The sequence below is a fragment of the Schistocerca cancellata genome, chromosome 2, assembly GCF_023864275.1.
Source record: "Schistocerca cancellata isolate TAMUIC-IGC-003103 chromosome 2, iqSchCanc2.1, whole genome shotgun sequence".
NCBI lineage: Eukaryota > Metazoa > Arthropoda > Insecta > Orthoptera > Acrididae > Schistocerca > Schistocerca cancellata.
Genome location: NC_064627.1, coordinates 600,274,086 through 600,292,322, shown reverse-complemented (window position 1 = coordinate 600,292,322; position 18,237 = coordinate 600,274,086). Strand labels below are relative to the sequence as shown.

The 18,237-nt window shown below is 44.6% G+C and overlaps 1 protein-coding gene across 1 annotated transcript in view; it reads right to left on the bottom strand.

The window, feature by feature from the left end:
• The window catches only part of LOC126147195 (venom carboxylesterase-6-like), a 110,369-nt gene that overhangs the window by 29,269 nt on the left and 62,863 nt on the right, over nt 1–18,237 (bottom strand). Inside the window, exons 6-8 of the mRNA XM_049915675.1 lie at nt 17,889–18,088; nt 13,799–13,964; nt 5,531–5,712 (exon numbers count right to left, since the gene is read on the bottom strand). Coding sequence (XP_049771632.1) covers nt 5,531–5,712; nt 13,799–13,964; nt 17,889–18,088 — 548 coding nt within the window. The remainder of the gene's footprint in view (nt 1–5,530; nt 5,713–13,798; nt 13,965–17,888; nt 18,089–18,237) is intronic.

Here is an 18,237-nt window from a genome sequence, read left to right as displayed (position 1 = left end):
GCACTTCTTGTAGCGGTACTCGCTGCAAAAGATGGTTATTCAGGCTTTTGACAAGTGGTCACATTAACGTGATTTGACAGTGTGTCACTACAATGTGGGGCTGCGAATATGTTTACATCCTCGGAGTGTCCAAATTCTCTGGAGAACCATAGCTATTCGTCCAGTAGAGAACATCCTTACTAGTAATAGCGTGCGGAACTCATTGTCCTATAATTATAGATCTCTGTGGAGAGCTACACGGCCCAAAGGGAAGCAGATACCACTTTTTCGGAACCCCTTAATTGTCTCCCACTGTGATGTATTGGTTTGAAACTGACTCGGCAACGCTTCAATCATCAAGGTGTCGCAAAAACAGAAAGAAAAGTCATAGCTCAGAACTTCATGTGTGTGCTGTATGGCGGGCTAATAACGTCACATTGGCTCAAAATTTCGTCACAGATCTGCCCAACGCCGCCACCATGATCGTGTCACATGATGAGAAGATCGTCACCCCGCTCAGAATAGACACGAAAGCCATCAGGATGTGGCATAAAATGCGCCAATGAAAGGACCATTTCCCTTTGGGCGTCGACTCCTACACATTTCGCTATAGAAAGCGACAGTTCGCAGTGCGCTGAGCAACAGAGCGACAATCTTGACGCCCCATGGACGATTGAACCCAACTCTATGGACAACATGGGACTGAAACACCACTGAACATGATCTGACCTATTTGGAGCATAGTGCGACCACAGTTTTTGCTCTGGGATACAGGACGGAACACCTAATGGCCAATTACAACGATTCGTCGAAACTTAAATGTGTTTATGCGTTTTCAGCCCTCCTGTGGCGTGACCACGGATCCGGGGTTGGGGGAGGGAAGAAGGTGGGACAACATTGACATGCGTGTGAAGAGTAAATCGGAAGAGGGTCCCTCATACAGCTGCTCTAGCGCCTGAATGGAAGCAACCCGTTCGACAACCATTAGGTGGGATTGCCTGCCCTCAGACACTATAGCAGCTTCAAGGCACCTCTTACCTGAAAGGATGGCGAAGTACCAGGTAGCTACATTTTTAACGTGCTCATGAAAGTTACGTAGGTGGCAGCAAGGGTGTTGCTAAACAAGGGGGTCTTAGAGCTACCCTTTTCCGTTTTATTCACAAACACGTCAATGTTGACCTCCCACACACATACACACACACCCTGCCCTGCCAGCCTGTGATCAAGTCACAGTAGAGCACAAAACGAGTGGGCCACCCATAAGAACATCGCATTATTTCAACGCTGTGAGTCGCAATTCTGACCTCTATAGCAGAGACATCGAAAGATGGGGTGAAATGTTGGTAAGAGGGGTAATGATCTTCTCTTCCTGTGACACGACCACTATGATACTGGGCAGAATTTTGATGAAATTTTGCGCCAATGTGACGTGATTAATCTACCTCACATCCTCACATGAACTTCTTAGCTGAAGCCATTTTTTCGCATGTGTCGACACCTTGCTATTTGAAGCGTTTCCGAGCGCAAGGGTGAAGGCGCAGGGCGCCAGGCTTTTGCACCATTACGGAGGAAAGTTTTAGGCTCCTTTTGGTTAAATTTCTAACGTATGCGTCGTAATGGGAGACAATTACGGGTTTCGAATAAGAGGTACATATTTTTGCTGAACGTATGTACTAAGTTCAGATACTCTGAATATAGGATTCGATTAATTTCTTCTTAAAATAACGCTAATAGCTGATGCTGGATTTCTCGGTATATTTACATGCCATATAACAGACACTGTAATTACTGTAATTCATTTTGAAGTTGGTCTGTGAGATTCACCTCGGCTCTTTGGGAAAGGCAGTTTTCGAAATACACCACATTTACTTAAGCCATGACATAGTTTTCTTTAAATTTTTGGCAGAGCCATTATCAAGCTAATTTAGAAAAATTACGATTTCAGACAGTTGTCACAGCGATGGAAGAACTCTGTTGTCGCAGTTGTTCATCAATAACCTCACCAATTCTGTCATCGATCAAAACTGAAGGTACGGTCGCAGATCAAAAGATATGGGACCAGGTAAGCGCCACATGATCCCCCTCAACACTGGATATAAAGGGGGATTAGAATCTAAGTTCAACTCTCCATTAAGTCTTCACATACTGTCTTATAGAAGTACAATGACGCATCTTGGCCACTGTGGGCCTAAAGATCAACGTCTATTGGTTCTTGTTAATGACTTCTGAACAGTGACATTGTCATGAAAGCCGAGATTTGTCACTGATCAGTATTTACGGACTTCTCTATAACAATTTTGGTAATATTTGCAGAAATTTCTTCCTAGTTGCTAATTTCAGTTATGTTTTAACATTTAAATTAGAAACATTCCGCCTTTTACACTCAAATTTATTTGTGTGTACCAAACATGTTCCGCCTATTCATGCTAGGAGTCTTCATTGGTCTATAACACAAACAAAATTATTTAATTGTTAACCTACAGTTTGGAATATGAGATTTGTAGTGATTCTTGGCAGCTCATTTCAATATAGCCATTTCTATTTACAACTATAAGGTTTTTTTACTTACTTTCATTTTTTGTGTCCTATTTATGCACACATAAATAGTTCTACACGTACATGTACTAAATGCACATAAAACATTTTTCTTCCAATTGATATTTCACATTTGAACACTTCTTTGCACATTACTTGTTTAAAAGGGATCATGGGAGCTGTAGACGGAGAGAATGGAATGGAATGGAGTGTTGGGGTGAGGATGGAAGGAAGGTGGGCGGTGGGACACCTTGTGTCCGTGTGGGTGAGTGTGTGAGTGTGTGTGTGTTTGTGTGTGTGTGTGTGTGTGTGTGTGTGTGTGTGTGTGTGTGTTTGTGTAGTTTTTTATGGTAAGCTGTGAATTAGTTTGAATATTGTTCTTCTGTTATTTCTCTCTTGGTCACTAAGAAAATTTTCATTTTTATTGATTTCCTTCTGTGTGAAATGTTTTTCCCATAGAGTGAGCATTCCCTTTCTTTTGTTCTTACGGCATAATATAGACGTATTTGTTTTTATCCTATTGTGATGCGATCGTCTTTTATTAGATGTTCTGCATATGTGGAGTGGATACATACATACATTCTTCAATCCCTTTATACTTTCTCTGTACCTGGTGTTAAAAATTCTTGTATCATACCAATACATTAAGAGTCGTGGCTATTACGAAGGCTATTCGGAAAGGAAGGAATGATAGGTCTCTAAATGAAAATCATAGTGAAATCCAAAACCGTTCTATGTGCAACAGTTAGCTGCGCTCTCCAGCTGCGTCTCTACGTAGTCGGCACTCCGACTTAGAGTTACACCAACTTTTCAATACCCTCGTCATACAAGGCAGCTGCCTGTGTTTTCCGACAGTTCACGCTGGACTTAAGATCGTTTTCTGTGCCAAAATTCTGTCCTCAAAGCTAGCGGTTCATGTGAGCAGAGGTGAAAATCAGAGGGAGGTAAATTCGAGCTTTACGGTGAGTGACCAAGCACTTCCCATCGAAAATGCTGCAGGAAAGTCCCTATTGCCCCTGTAGTGTTTGGTCGAGAATTGTCATAAATAAGAAAAAGTATTGCGTCAGAGGAACCCATGCTTGCCGGGTTCTATTATCTAGACTCACTGTGCGCTCTAAACTGAGAAGAGCGTAGTGACGCTATCTACAGGCATACTAGAGACACAACCCAATACATCTGCATAAAGCTTCATTGGAAATTCAATGTGGTTTCCATTTCGCGACCGATCGTTCCTTAATTTCCGAATAGCGTTCCTAGACGCTAACTCATACATTCTAGAACTGTTATATTTCTCTTCCTTTTGTTTCACAATTTTTAGTTTCTATTGTATTGTGTTATTTGTCTTTAAGTATGTACTAATTTTATATTTTTGAAGATGTTACTAACCTTGCATGTGAAATGGTTGTGGTATGTTATGGTTTGCCATTTTGTGTTGATGGATGTATTTCTGCTATGAATGTGTATTATATATTATTGCTATGTGTTGATATTTATGAAATGTTTTTAATTTTGCTGTCTTCTGAGCGTACTTTCCTTTGTAGCTTGTTGTTGCTTTGTGCTATGCTGATGATCATATTTATTTCTTCTTGATAGTTCTTTTTGCTGAGAAATATTATTCATGCGTATGATGGCGGCTGTTTTTTGAAAATGAAATAATTGGCAAAGACTAATCTCCCTAAAGTTCTTCTGTGTTTTCCATCACGTCATGCTGTAAAATGATCAATTAACTTTTCCATGGTCCGATGAAGAACGTGGCTGACGCATTGTGCCTGCAGTTATGGAGAGAAATGCTGTCGCGAATAGTTAGTTTAGTGCAGATCAACACGTCACTGGACAACGTGCATAGCTTGCATGAAATGTAGCTGAATTCCTTACGAGAAATTTTGGAACGTGTGACAAGAAGTGTCATTCACTTATTTTCAAAGCAGAAGGAATGCCTGGGCCGAAAAACTTTGTGATGATGCACTTTGAGAGACGCTGATAAAGTGTAATAGATCAAGTGCAATACTTCGACGACTGTACCATAAACCGCAATTCCGGAAAGTAAAGAAACATACGTTCGAATCATACTTCAAACACAGTGTTTCAGAAATATTGTCTTGGCTTTCTAGATAAGGCTCTTAGTTCATATAATTTCCACTTTTTCAACTTTTTCGAAATTTTTATAGAAAAGTTACTTGATCTGGGACAACAGAAATGTTATCCATCTGCTGGATGTTCTTCCTGCCTTCTATGTTTTTACTTTCAGTTTCCTTTATGTAATACTGACTGAAGAGCCTTGGTAGTACGACAGCATACGCAGGGTGTTCCGCAAATGTTGCTAGGAACTTAGAGGGGTCGTACAGAGTGTTTTACGGAACAAATCGAAGATAGCATCAAACAACGCTACAAAGCTGTCACCAGGCTACCCCTAAATATCTACCCTCTAAAATCTCCAATGATTTAGGCTGTACAGGAGAAAAATAAACTACAGGTGAAAACCATTGCCCGTAACCGTCATCCACCAACGCAAGAGAGCATCGTATTCGCATGAGAGAATGCCTACCTGTGCAGCAGCTAACTTCATCTTCTACAATGGCGATCGTGGTAATCGGTAGCGCTCGCTGGATAACAAACAACATTGCAAGATGTTCCATCTACGGTCCTTAAGCGTACAAAATCACGTTTGCTGCTGAAGGGGTGGCCTTAGGGCAGGCGCTGGCACCTGTAACTTCGACGCTCTGTAGAGTCGTTGGATGACGTTTCCGGACACTGAATTGTCTTATTAACTTCTGTCTGAGTAACTTCTCACGGTCGAGGTTCATGGTCATGTAGAATTTTTTGAAGGACATCATAGGCCAATCAGCCATTGACTATAGAATTTCTACAGCCAAAGGCGAATATGATATCCTTTAAAATATCCTCTATTTTTTCCTCAAGACACCTTCTGCAACCCGTCGCAGTTTGTCACAAAATTTCTGGGACATACCGTATAAGTCTTAAAAGATGATGCGAAGTTTCAGTGTTTATGACCTACCAGAGCTGTGGTGTAGTTCTCCTGCAAGGTGATGTCGCTGCCGTTGTAGTAGAATTCTTTGACGGAACGAGCGGCAGCCAACTGTTCTTCCCTCGTCGGTAGTCGTATGTCACAGGCAACAATTTCCTCAAAGTTTTCGTTCAGGTTACTCACTTGTTCTTCTGTAGACAGTGTTCCTCCACCTGATGACAGGAAGGAGTTATTAAATAAGAGAAAAGGTGGCCCAACATGTAACCCTGAAAGTAAGCAGTCACTGATTTTCGCAAGCTCCTTCAAACCTGTTTCGACATCAAATTTCGTATCCAGCCTGGTTAGGCACTCTGCTTTAATTTACCAGAGACAGGTCGTACTCTGTTAGTAGCTACAAGAGCCACTCTTTACTCACGCAAGTTGGTCTGACACATTGAGCTCCATGCTCTCCTTCACATACAATAGGCCATCTGGAAAGAGACTAGTCAAATTGTAGCTGGACAACGACTGACAACAAAAGAAGTGCGACTTCGTTTGAAAATAATTTAACGCTACCCATAAATAACTGAACACCATTACCGTCAGGTACCACAAACATCTCTGAAACAAGCAGGTGCCATAGGCCCGCGTGTTCTCCTTGAGTGTGCTTTCAAAAACACCTCTGAGCCCCTATTTGTTCTCCTACTCTATTGGCGCGTTCCTACACGGGTTGTCATCTCTTAGTGCGTAGCATTTGTTACCTTCTCAATGACAACTGGTCCTATAATACCCCAGGTATTTCTAATCACTCTTTGCAGACTGAACGAGAATAATACACTCCTGGAAATGGAAAAAAGAACACATTGACACCGGTGTGTCAGACCCACCATACTTGCTCCGGACACTGCGAGAGGGCTGTACAAGCAATGATCACACGCACGGCACAGCGGACACACCAGGAACCGCGGTGTTGGCCGTCGAATGGCGCTAGCTGCGCAGCATTTGTGCACCGCCGCCGTCAGTGTCAGCCAGTTTGCCGTGGCATACGGAGCTCCATCGCAGTCTTTAACACTGGTAGCATGCCGCGACAGCGTGGACGTGAACCGCATGTGCAGTTGACGGACTTTGAGCGAGGGCGTATAGTGGGCATGCGGGAGGCCGGGTGGACGTACCGCCGAATTGCTCAACACGTGGGGCGTGAGGTCTCCACAGTACATCGATGTTGTCGCCAGCGGTCGGCGGAAGGTGCACGTGCCCGTCGACCTGGGACCGGACCGCAGCGACGCACGGATGCATGCCAAGACCGTAGGATCCTACGCAGTGCCGTAGGGGACCGCACCGCCACTTCCCAGCAAATTAGGGACACTGTTGCTCCTGGGGTATCGGCGAGGACCATTCGCAACCGTCTCCATGAAGCTGGGCTACGGTCCCGCACACCGTTAGGCCGTCTTCCGCTCACGCCCCAACATCGTGCAGCCTGCCTCCAGTGGTGTCGCGACAGGCGTGAATGGAGGGACGAATGGAGACGTGTCGTCTTCAGCGATGAGAGTCGCTTCTGCCTTGGTGCCAATGATGGTTGTATGCGTGTTTGGCGCCGTGCAGGTGAGCGCCACAATCAGGAATGCATACGACCGAGGCACACAGGGCCAACACCCGGCATCATGGTGTGGGGAGCGATCTCCTACACTGGCCGTACACCACTGGTGATCGTCGAGGGGACACTGAATAGTGCACGGTACATCCAAACCGTCATCAGAACCCATCGTTCTACCATTCCTAGACCGGCAAGGGAACTTGCTGTTCCAACAGGACAATGCACGTCCGCATGTATCCCGTGCCACCCACCGTGCTCTAGAAGGTGTAAGTCAACTACCCTGGCCAGCAAGATCTCCGGATCTGTCCTCCATTGAGCATGTTTGGGACTGGATGAAGCGTCGTCTCACGCGGTCTGCACGTCCAGCACGAACGCTGGTCCAACTGAGGCGCCAGGTGGAAATGGCATGGCAAGCCGTTCCACAGGACTACATCCAGCATCTCTACGATCGTCTCCATGGGAGAATAGCAGCCTGCATTGCTGCGAAAGGTGGATATACACTGTACTAGTGCCGACATTGTGCATGCTCTGTTGCCTGTGTCTATGTGCCTGTGGTTCTGTCAGTGTGATCATGTGATGTATCTGATTCCAGGAATGTGTCAATAAAGTTTCCCCTTCCTGGGACAATGAATTCACGGTGTTCTTATTTCAATTTCCAGGAGTGTAGTTAAGACCTTCGACAGTGCAATTAGGGAAAATGTCTATGGATGATATTTGATGACTTCTAAACTACTGACCACATGATCTTAAGCTGCTCAATCTTGGCTGAGAGTGAAATAAATGGGAAGAGCAAATTTTGTTAATATCCTCACCGTCGGATATACAGAGCCCTTGGAGTATAAGACGTCTTCAATAAATGGTACAAATACTCACCTACATTAGTAACTGCTGGGCATATCAGCCTTTTGTAAGGTTAACCGAGACGTACTGACTGTTCTCTAAGAGCCACAAAACTAAATACTCTTATATGACCAGAAGAAAGAAGATCGCGTCTCCTAATTGATGTGTCATTTCGAAGAAGGCTCAGAGGAAGCTGAAATACAGAGGCCTGGACACAGAAAACTGGGGACATGCCTGTTATTACTGGTGCCCTGAGACTAGTACACCACAACCGCAAGAGAGCTCTCCCTCAAATAAAGGATGCGCCAAACCCAGTGTCATCTAATGATACAGTGATCTTGGGACACGTAGAATATTTCCCGGATCTGTGAATATTGTTCGTTTCCGGCTTTGGGAGGCATGGCTGTAAAGCAAACATATAACCGTTTGACACATGCGTCGTGATAGGCATTAACGATACCGGCCGAATCTTGCCGAGGGAAACATAAAAAAACTGGCTAAATACTAAATATTCAGATGAATCGTCGTTTCTCGTCGCTAAATACCCTATGATGCTAGTGTACAGTATGAGAGATTTTGATAAGGTCTAACGTCCCGTCGAAAAAGCTGTTCCTTTCGAAGCCATATAAATTAACGGAACAAAATCGCAACACCGAAAAGTAATTGATGCACAGTAAAGAAATTTTGTGAGTACAGTTGTCTAGATGACATATTTAAATTTGCCGTATCACAGATTAATGTAAGTGCGAGATAAGCGATGGAAAATGTGAAATGCTGGTACATTAATAACCGGTGTAACCGTCAGAATATTGAATGCAAGCATGCAGTCGCGCATGCATTGTGTTGTAGAGGTGCCGGATGTCAGTTTGTGCAATACAGGAACGGTCAGTGCCGGTTGCGGATGATGCTGGAGTTGTCGTCCGGCGATTGAGCAGGCCAATGAAACCTGTCGACACTCTGTAGAGCATGTTGGGTTACAACAGCGGTATGTGGTCGAGCGGTATCCTGCTGGAAAACACCTGCTGGAATGCTGTTCATGAATGGCAGCAGACAGGTAGAATCACCTGATTGATGAACAAATTTAGAGTCAGGGTAAATGGGATAGTCATGGGAGTGCTCCTTCTGTCGTACGAAATCGCACTCTCGATTATAGCTCCAAAGGTATAAGTCCAGTGCATCTAGCCTGCAGACAGGTTGGTTGCAGGCGCTAAGCTGTCCTCTTCCTGGCCAACATACGGCCATCACTGGCACCAAGGCTGAACCAACTTTCATCAGAAAACACTACAGACCTGCGCATTTCCCTTTGATAAGCCCTCGTTTGCCACCATTGAAGTCGCAAATGGCGATGGTTACTGGGCAGTGGAATGCACGCTACAGGACGTCTGGCTTGGTGCTTTCTTTGAAGTAAACGACTTGTAACAGTTCTTTGTATCACTGGGGTGCCAAGTGCTGCTCAGATTGCTGCCTCAGATGCAATACGATGTACCAGAGCCACACGCCAAACATGTGATCTTCCCTTTCACTAACGTCACGTGACCATCAAGAGTCCGCTCATCTTGCGATCGTATATTCTCGTGACCTCCGCTAACAGCAATCTTCTACAGTGCCTACATTGCTGCCAAGTCTTTCTGCGATATCGCACAAGGAACATCCCGCTTCTTCTACCCTATTCCACGATTACGTTCAAGCTCAGTGAGGTGTTGATTATGGCGTCTCTGTCGCCTTTGAGACATTCTTGACTAACATCAATTCGCCACATCCACTCTCAAAGGTAACTAACGCTCACGACCGTTACAGCGTGTATTTAAAGCAAACCTGATTTGCATCCTCACAGTGGCGCTACCAGCGCCACTCTCATGCGATTGGCGCGGAATCTGAATAGACATCATCTTTCAGATGTAGAATTACGCCTACTAACTTCTATTTATGTCGCGCAACTCCTTTTTGGTGTTGCGATTTTTTCCCCCATTCAGTGTACATCCGCGAGCAGTCAAGCAGTAGCCGTGTGTCTGTGGGCTGACATTCTTTCCATGGACGTGTCTTTAGAAAACAATCAGTCTGATGTTGCCCAGTATACTTGTACCATGATCCCATTATCGCGACAACTTTATCCTGGAAATAATAACCCTAATACGTTTAAAACTGTCACCAGGGGACCCGTCAAAAATCCTACAGGGGCAGATTTTAGAACAGAACGAGATTACTCATCTTCTGCTCCACACCTAAACCCTACCAACACGCAGACGCGGAACTAAACAGACGATTAGAGGCGACATACGGGATGTTACACCACTTAAGAGGAACTGACAGCTGATGCTCACATCATGGACTCCCTTCCTCACAGAATGATGGCCATTGTAGTCGAATGCCTTTGGGCGGGATAAGGTGAAGAAACCATGTGCTGTGTCTTTTCTGGATCCAAAATAGTCTTTCCACTTTCTTAATTTCATATTCTCTATAGAACGCACTAATTAAAAGAGTAAGAGATTAAAATTCGTCTTCGGTGGATTGAGACCATCCTGTGCAACAAGCATCTGTCTTCCAGCTTTAAGACAAACCCACTGAGCTACTTACATGTGGCGCTGATTTCATCGATATCGAAGTATTTCTTCCGACTTCCGTCTTTCACTCCATCTTACCACAGTAACTACTTTTTATATGTGTATAATACTAGAAATTAAATGTTTCCTTTTGCCTTGTGAGTTTTTGAGAGTGTCAGATCATGGAATGTTTTTCAAACACATTCACGACGGCAATTTTTCTGTGCGTTTATAACCTGCACTGGACATGCTGTTACGAAATTGCCTCCCAAGTATCTTGGCGAGGATTTAAATCATCGGCTCTGGACAGTATTCATGCGCTAGGTGTATTTATAACAAATATCGTTTTTTTGCAGGTTTTATTCGCTGGCATACCGTGTAACCAGAAACGTTTAGCTTTGTACCTCAGATAATATGCCTAAGGTAGTTCTTTGCTAATTCTCTATCTTTCTTTTCTTTTGCTACTGCCTTTATACCGTATTGTGCGCAGGGTCGGCAGGGTTAAGTACGGAATTGGCGTGGTTAATTTGAAGGGGTGGCCGGATGCCCTTCCTGCCGCCACCCCGTACCCCCCCGGGACGGAATTAGTGTACCCCAACTGTCTGCGACAAGTGTAAATCGTGAAAGAGTGTGAACGTGTTTCAAATGTCTGCGAGTCGTGTAACTGAGGCGGGACGTGGGGAACAGCCCGGTATCCACCTAGTAGTAGGTGGAAAACCGCATAAAAACCACATCCAGGGTGGCTGGCACACCAGCCGTCGTCGTTAATCCGCCGGGCGCAATCGATCCGGGGCCGATGCGCGTACCCGAGTACAGGAAGCAGCGCGTTAGCGCTCTCGGCTGTCCTGGCGGGTTTCTTTGAAAATTCTCTATATGGGTGCCACTTAATAGAAGGTATCCCAATTAAAAGCGTTCGTATGTATTTTAAATACATAACATGCTTCGTTAGTGTATAAGTTTCTGTTGAACCACCTGGCCAGTAGGGATGAAGCACTAACTCAGTTTAAAATACACTCCTGGAAATTGAAATAAGAACACCGTGAATTCATTGTCCCAGGAAGGGGAAACTTTATTGACACATTCCTGGGGTCAGTTACATCACATGATCACACTGACAGAACCACAGGCACATAGACACAGGCAACAGAGCATGCACAATGTCGGCACTAGTACAGTGTATATCCACCTTTCGCAGCAATGCAGGCTGCTATTCTCCCATGGAGACGATCGTAGAGATGCTGGATGTAGTCCTGTGGAACGGCTTGCCATGCCATTTCCACCTGGCGCCTCAGTTGGACCAGCGTTCGTGCTGGACGTGCAGACCGCGTGAGACGACGCTTCATCCAGTCCCAAACATGCTCAATGGGGGACAGATCCGGAAATCTTGCTGGCCAGGGTAGCTGACTTACACCTTCTAGAGCACGTTGGGTGGCACGGGATACATGCGGACGTGCATTGTCCTGTTGGAACAGCAAGTTCCCTTGCCGGTCTAGGAATGGTAGAACGATGGGTTCGATGACGGTTTGGATGTACCGTGCACTATTCAGTGTCCCCTCGACGATCACCAGTGGTGTACGGCCAGTGTAGGAGATCGCTCCCCACACCATGATGCCGGGTGTTGGCCCTGTGTGCCTCGGTCGTATGCAGTCCTGATTGTGGCGCTCACCTGCACGGCGCCAAACACGCATACGACCATCATTGGCACCAAGGCAGAAGCGACTCTCATCACTGAAGACGACATTCGTCCCTCCATTCACGCCTGTCGCGACACCACTGGAGGCGGGCTGCACGATGTTGGGGCGTGAGCGGAAGACGGCCTAACGGTGTGCGGGACCGTAGCCCAGCTTCATGGAGACGGTTGCGAATGGTCCTCGCCGATACCCCAGGAGCAACAGTGTCCCTAATTTGCTGGGAAGTGGCGGTGCGGTCCCCTACGGCACTGCGTAGGATCCTACGGTCTTGGCGTGCATCCGTGCGTCGCTGCGGTCCGGTCCCAGGTCGACGGGCACGTGCACCTTCCGCCGACCACTGGCGACAACATCGATGTACTGTGGAGACCTCACGCCCCACGTGTTGAGCAATTCGGCGGTACGTCCACCCGGCCTCCCGCATGCCCACTATACGCCCTCGCTCAAAGTCCGTCAACTGCACATACGGTTCACGTCCACGCTGTCGCGGCATGCTACCAGTGTTAAAGACTGCGATGGAGCTCCGTATGCCACGGCAAACTGGCTGACGCTGACGGCGGCGGTGCACAAATGCTGCGCAGCTAGCGCCATTCGACGGCCAACACCGCGGTTCCTGGTGTGTCCGCTGTGCCGTGCGTGTGATCATTGCTTGTACAGCCCTCTCGCAGTGTCCGGAGCAAGTATGGTGGGTCTGACACACCGGTGTCAATGTGTTCTTTTTTCCATTTCCAGGAGTGTATATGTTTGTTGGGACAGATTCCAGTCTTGCTTGAAAAACTTTGATATCGTTAGATTTAAGTAGATATCGGAAGACTATTTTGCAGTGACTAATTTTTGGGCCCCGAGAATCCCTACTCCATAACATTCTCTCGTACTTTGGTCTGCTCCAGAACGAATCAGTTCCATAACCATTAAGATGCCTCAAGTTCCTTTTCCGGTTTAACTATGACAACTATGTTTGTGTTCGTTTTCTGCAATTCTTCATTAAGTTCGTAGCACTGTGAACGGAGAGAAATGGTTACAATATTGGCCGCGCATTGGGGAGAAGCGGAATAAACACTCCATTCCGTCATTCACATATGTTTTCCCTGATTTTCGAATGGCCTCTTCGTTGACAGGATGTTAAGTCCTGTTTTCCTTAACTTTGTTAAATCAATTGCTGGGAAAGTATTTTCGAAAAGACTGGGTCGATTTGTTTCCCATCCTTCTATCCGATATTGTGTTACATTTCTACTGACGTATAAAAATTCTCGTGGAGGATCTTCCATTCTTTTCTCCGCTGGATCTCGACAAAAAGCAAGGATATTATAGTGTCGTTTTGTTTTAGTCCATCTGCGTCATTTTATGTACCATAAATTAATAAATGAAAGCTGCTAAGCACCTGTCACATAGATAAGCAGGTTTATGTCAGAAGTTTTGTCACAACCCTGTTTCTGTGAGCAGTTCACGGGATTTTTTGATATCATTTTTGTGTAACCCGAAATCGTGCAAGTGAATACGGCGCTGTCGGAGACCGGCTGTGTTATCTTTTGTTATTCACCATTTTATCGATTTATTTATGGTACTTAATAATAAAATATTATTTCTTTTTCTTAAAATTACAGACCGATTGTTGTTCGTTAGAGCCACTAACTAATACGGATGTTAAGCTACTCACTTTGTGTTGATTTAAGCGACTCAAGGTCGCAGCTTCCCGCCATGAAAGGGACGTAAGTGTAGCGACCCTCGGCCACCAGCGTCCACGGCTCTTCATTCAGCACCGCTGACTCGCTCTGCGGTTCAATGCTGGGCGCCCAGATGCAGGTGAACAGACTCACGCTGTCCTGTGTGGTAAAAAACCTTAGCTGCCACTCAGATGTCCCATTCGTGACGCACACTAATTAGCAACATAAAAAACATATGTATAGAATCATCTACATCGTATTTCTATTTCTGCTGTTGTTTTCATTGCGCCCCTCGACTAATATAGTGTGCTCAACACAAACTCCTGAATAATAATAAGCCACGCCATATCGTGCCACTTTAACAGCCATAGATTTGGGACGTTAGGTGATATACGTGTGGCTTTTCGGTTGTTTCCCCAACACACTTTCTTAAGGACACACGGACCCGACCTCCAAAATGAGCTTCAGCAAGGCATGACGTAAATGATTAAAATTTGAAAATAGACAAAAATGACAGACCTGGTTGAAAAATAACCACTTTTAATGGTGGTATAATTTTATATACCGCAAGGTTGGCTACATTGACCTGTTACGCTGGTTTCTGCGGCGTTTTCCTTCATTTTACTAACAATAGGGCAGGAAGAGCAATTAACTGTATTCTGACTTCTACAAATATTATCTTTTTACTCCTTTTAAGAGAATGTCGGTGATTCTTATGTATCGTTAGCTTTAGAGTTGTCCCGTAAACGTTTTGTTATTATGTTCTGTAAGTTATTAATGCTACAGGCAATCAAATGGAAAGTAAGCTATATTCATTGGAACTGTGATTAAACAAATTTCCTGTGTACACTACTGGTTACTTTCAGTTGTGTAATTTACCAGGAACATGAAATTATTGGTAAATAATGTCACATCTAGGAAACTACCTATAATAAAAAATCAGAAGCATTATCATTAGGTGAGTATTGTACCAACCGATAGATCAGTGCGACAGTGAAAAATACACTCCAACATAAAAAGACCATGCACCACGAATAAATTATCCAAATGGGACGTAATCGGGGGGTGTTATGTACATGTACAAACCAACAAATGCTGGAAATTTCAGAAAATTGGACTTATTCGAGAGAAAAACTTTACAAAGTCAGCAAGTCATCAAGGCGCTGGTCCAGCTCTGGCCGTTATGCAAGCAGTTATTCGGCTTGGCACTTATTGATGGAGTTATTGGATTTCCTCCTGAGGAATATGGAGCAAACTCCGTCCATTTGCCGCGTTAGATGGCCAAATCCCGAGATGGTTGGAGGGCAGTGTCCATAATGTCCCGTAAGTTCTCAACTGGGTTGCCAACTTTTGCGTGTCTTAGCCTGCATTTGTAGAAATATCAGTGTATAATCAAGAAGCGACCTTGCACATTGTATTCCTCGAACTTCATAGGCGGTAACCGTTCCATGTTAAAGGCACGAAATAATTTTCAGTTTCATTATCAGTTTAACATCTACCATGAAACATAAATTTATGGGTTGGTCATTGGTGCCCTGTTCTATAGCAAATGTCTTCTTTATGAATGACAAATCATACGACAGTGGTGTAATATTCTACAATTTTTGTTGCTTTAAACACCGTTTTTCGGGTGTCAGCTATCGTCGGGTACAAAAGATACGACACGTAACAGCCGATACCGGTTCGTAAAAATAAACATTGTGGAACCTAGAAAACGAGTTTGATAATATAAAATGATGCAGAATATTTGAAATTTAGAGAAAAATAGTAGTAACTTATGGGGAAAACGGGTGATATACAATACTTACAAGAGCCAAGAGCGAACAATATGACTGGAAGTTCCAGAACGAACTGCAGGGATTAAAAAGCGTGTAAGACAGGGATGCAGTCTTTAGCTCCTACTGCTCAGTCTATGCATCGAAGAACCAATGACGGAAATAAAAGATGTGGCCAAGAGTGAGACAGGTAAGGTTAAAAGGGTGTCAGTGATAGGAGTTCTGACGACATTGCTATCCTCAGAGAAAGTGAAGAAGAACTGCAGTATCTTTTGAACAGAATGAGTGGAGAACATGGACTGAGAGTAAACCAGAAAAAGACAAAAGTAATGAGAAGTATCACAAATGGGAATAGCGAGAACTTAACATGAAAACTGATGGTCACGGAGTAGACGTAGTTCATGAATTCTGCTAACTTGGTGGCAAAATAACCTATAACTGACAAAGCAAGCAACACACAAAAATCAGACTAGCTGGGCAAAGATGGCATTCCTGACCAAGAGAACTCTATTGCTATCAAATACATACTGTAATTTGGGGGAAACATTTCTGAGGATGTACGGTTTGAGCACGGCATTGAGTAGTGGTGAGACATGGACTGTGGAAAAATCTAAACAGAAGAAAATGGAAGAGTTTACGATGTGATTCTGCCGAAGAACAAAAATCAGGTGGACTGATCAGTAATGAGGAGTTTCTCCCGAGAATCAGCGAAGAAAGGATCATGGAAAGCACTGAAAAGAAGCAGGGACAACAAGACAGGACATGTGCTAAGGCATCAGGAAATAACTTCAGGTAATAACTTCCATGGAACTTGTAGAGGGTAAAACCTGTAAGGGAAGACAGAGATTCGAACACATCCAGCAAATAACTGAGATGAAGAGGTTGACCCAAGAGAGGCAATCGTGGAGGGTCATATAAAACAAGTCAGAATATTGATGACAAAAAGGAAAAAAAAATATTACACCAGTGTTTTGCTCACAGGGAAGAAGACAGCTGGGTTAACATACTTCGCGTCTGTCATTAGACGGGAGAAGGCTCGGAAAAGAATTGTACTCGGTCATTACGGTTGACAGGATGCAATAAACGTATACCAAGACTCTGCATAAGGTGCTGACGTGAGGTGTCAACGGGGATAATACTGCAAAAACATTTTGAGCGGAAACGATGATTGGAGACTACACTATTCGAGGCCGGCCAGCATGGCCGAGCGGTTCTAAGCGCTACAGTCTGGAACCGCGCGACCGCTACGGTCGCAGTTTCGAATCCTGCCTCTGGCATGGATGTGTGTGGTGTCTTTAGGTTAGTTAGGTTTAAGTAGTTCTAAGTTCTAGGGGACTGATGACCTCAGAAGTTAAGTCCCACAGTGCTCAGAGCCATTTGAACCATTTGAACTATTCGAGGGATATAGAGTCGCAGCCGTAATTCGTTCCGTTTCTTTTTTATATTTCTTGACCATAGTTTGGCTGCGGTGATGAGCAACAGTCCACATCAGACAGACCAACTAATTACCATTCTGATGCTGGTTGCGAGCCGGATTGAATTCCCCACTGAAAGGAATACCAGTTTCGTATTTCTGTGAGCCTACATGTCTACATGCTGTTCATTTACAAACTGCTAAGAAGCACAATGGCTTAAATGCAGTAAACGAAAATGCTACTCCTTGACACACCTTAGTTGGGATTATCTCTACCGCAGCTACTATGTAATTTTCAGACTCTGATTTTAGTAACTCTGATTATTGACAGTGTGGCAATACACAGACCTAGCCCTGAATTGCAGTACATTGTGACTGACAGTAGTGCCTTTCGTCAATGTCAGGTAAAAGCTGGTAGGAATTCGTGAAGGAGTCTAGTGCGAATAGGCTGGAAAACCTTAGCAGAAACACCTCCGATTAGTCCACGTTAAGTGAAAGCGAGTTGTAGACTGCGTGTAGACCATGTGCAAACATACAATTAATCTCATATTTTTTAAAATTTTCCTCACTGCGGTTTCTACAAATTGCAGTTCCAGTGCCTTTAGTGTTCACGTCATTTAAGATATTTTCTTTTTCCGCATTCATGTGGCATGACTGATTCAAGGGAAGTTACACACGTTCTGGAATAACGTAGCTATAGAGGCTTCAACTGAAACTGCTGGATTACCCACTAATTTTGTACCTTCACATATCATTACTTATCAGAGCTTGTGAATAATTTTAGTAAAGCACATCTTCAAATTACCGCGGCAATGAGAAACCTTGTTAAACGGTAGTCTGATAACGAAGCTTGACACGTTGCCTCATTTCCAGTCACAGGGAAACGATACGTACCTCTTCCGAGAGGGCGCTGCCCATGTCATCCACGAGCGTGTAGGCGTCCACAGTCTTGAGGAAGTTCACCAGGTCGGCTGAGCCCGTCCCTGTGTAGCCGAGGTGTCTGGCGAACCGGAGCGCCCTGTCCGAGGCGTTCCTGGAGAACGCCCACGGGCTCAGTGCTGTGCCACTCATCGCTATCGCTTTCTGGAACAGGCCTGACGAAATGGAAAGTGCGCGTCAGTTGTGTTGATCACATACTACACCAACATTGATATTTCAAACCTCTCTCTTGCGAAATACCACTTACACCTGTTCAATGAACAAAAAGAAATACTTAATAATAAATTCTCAGCGCCTAATATTT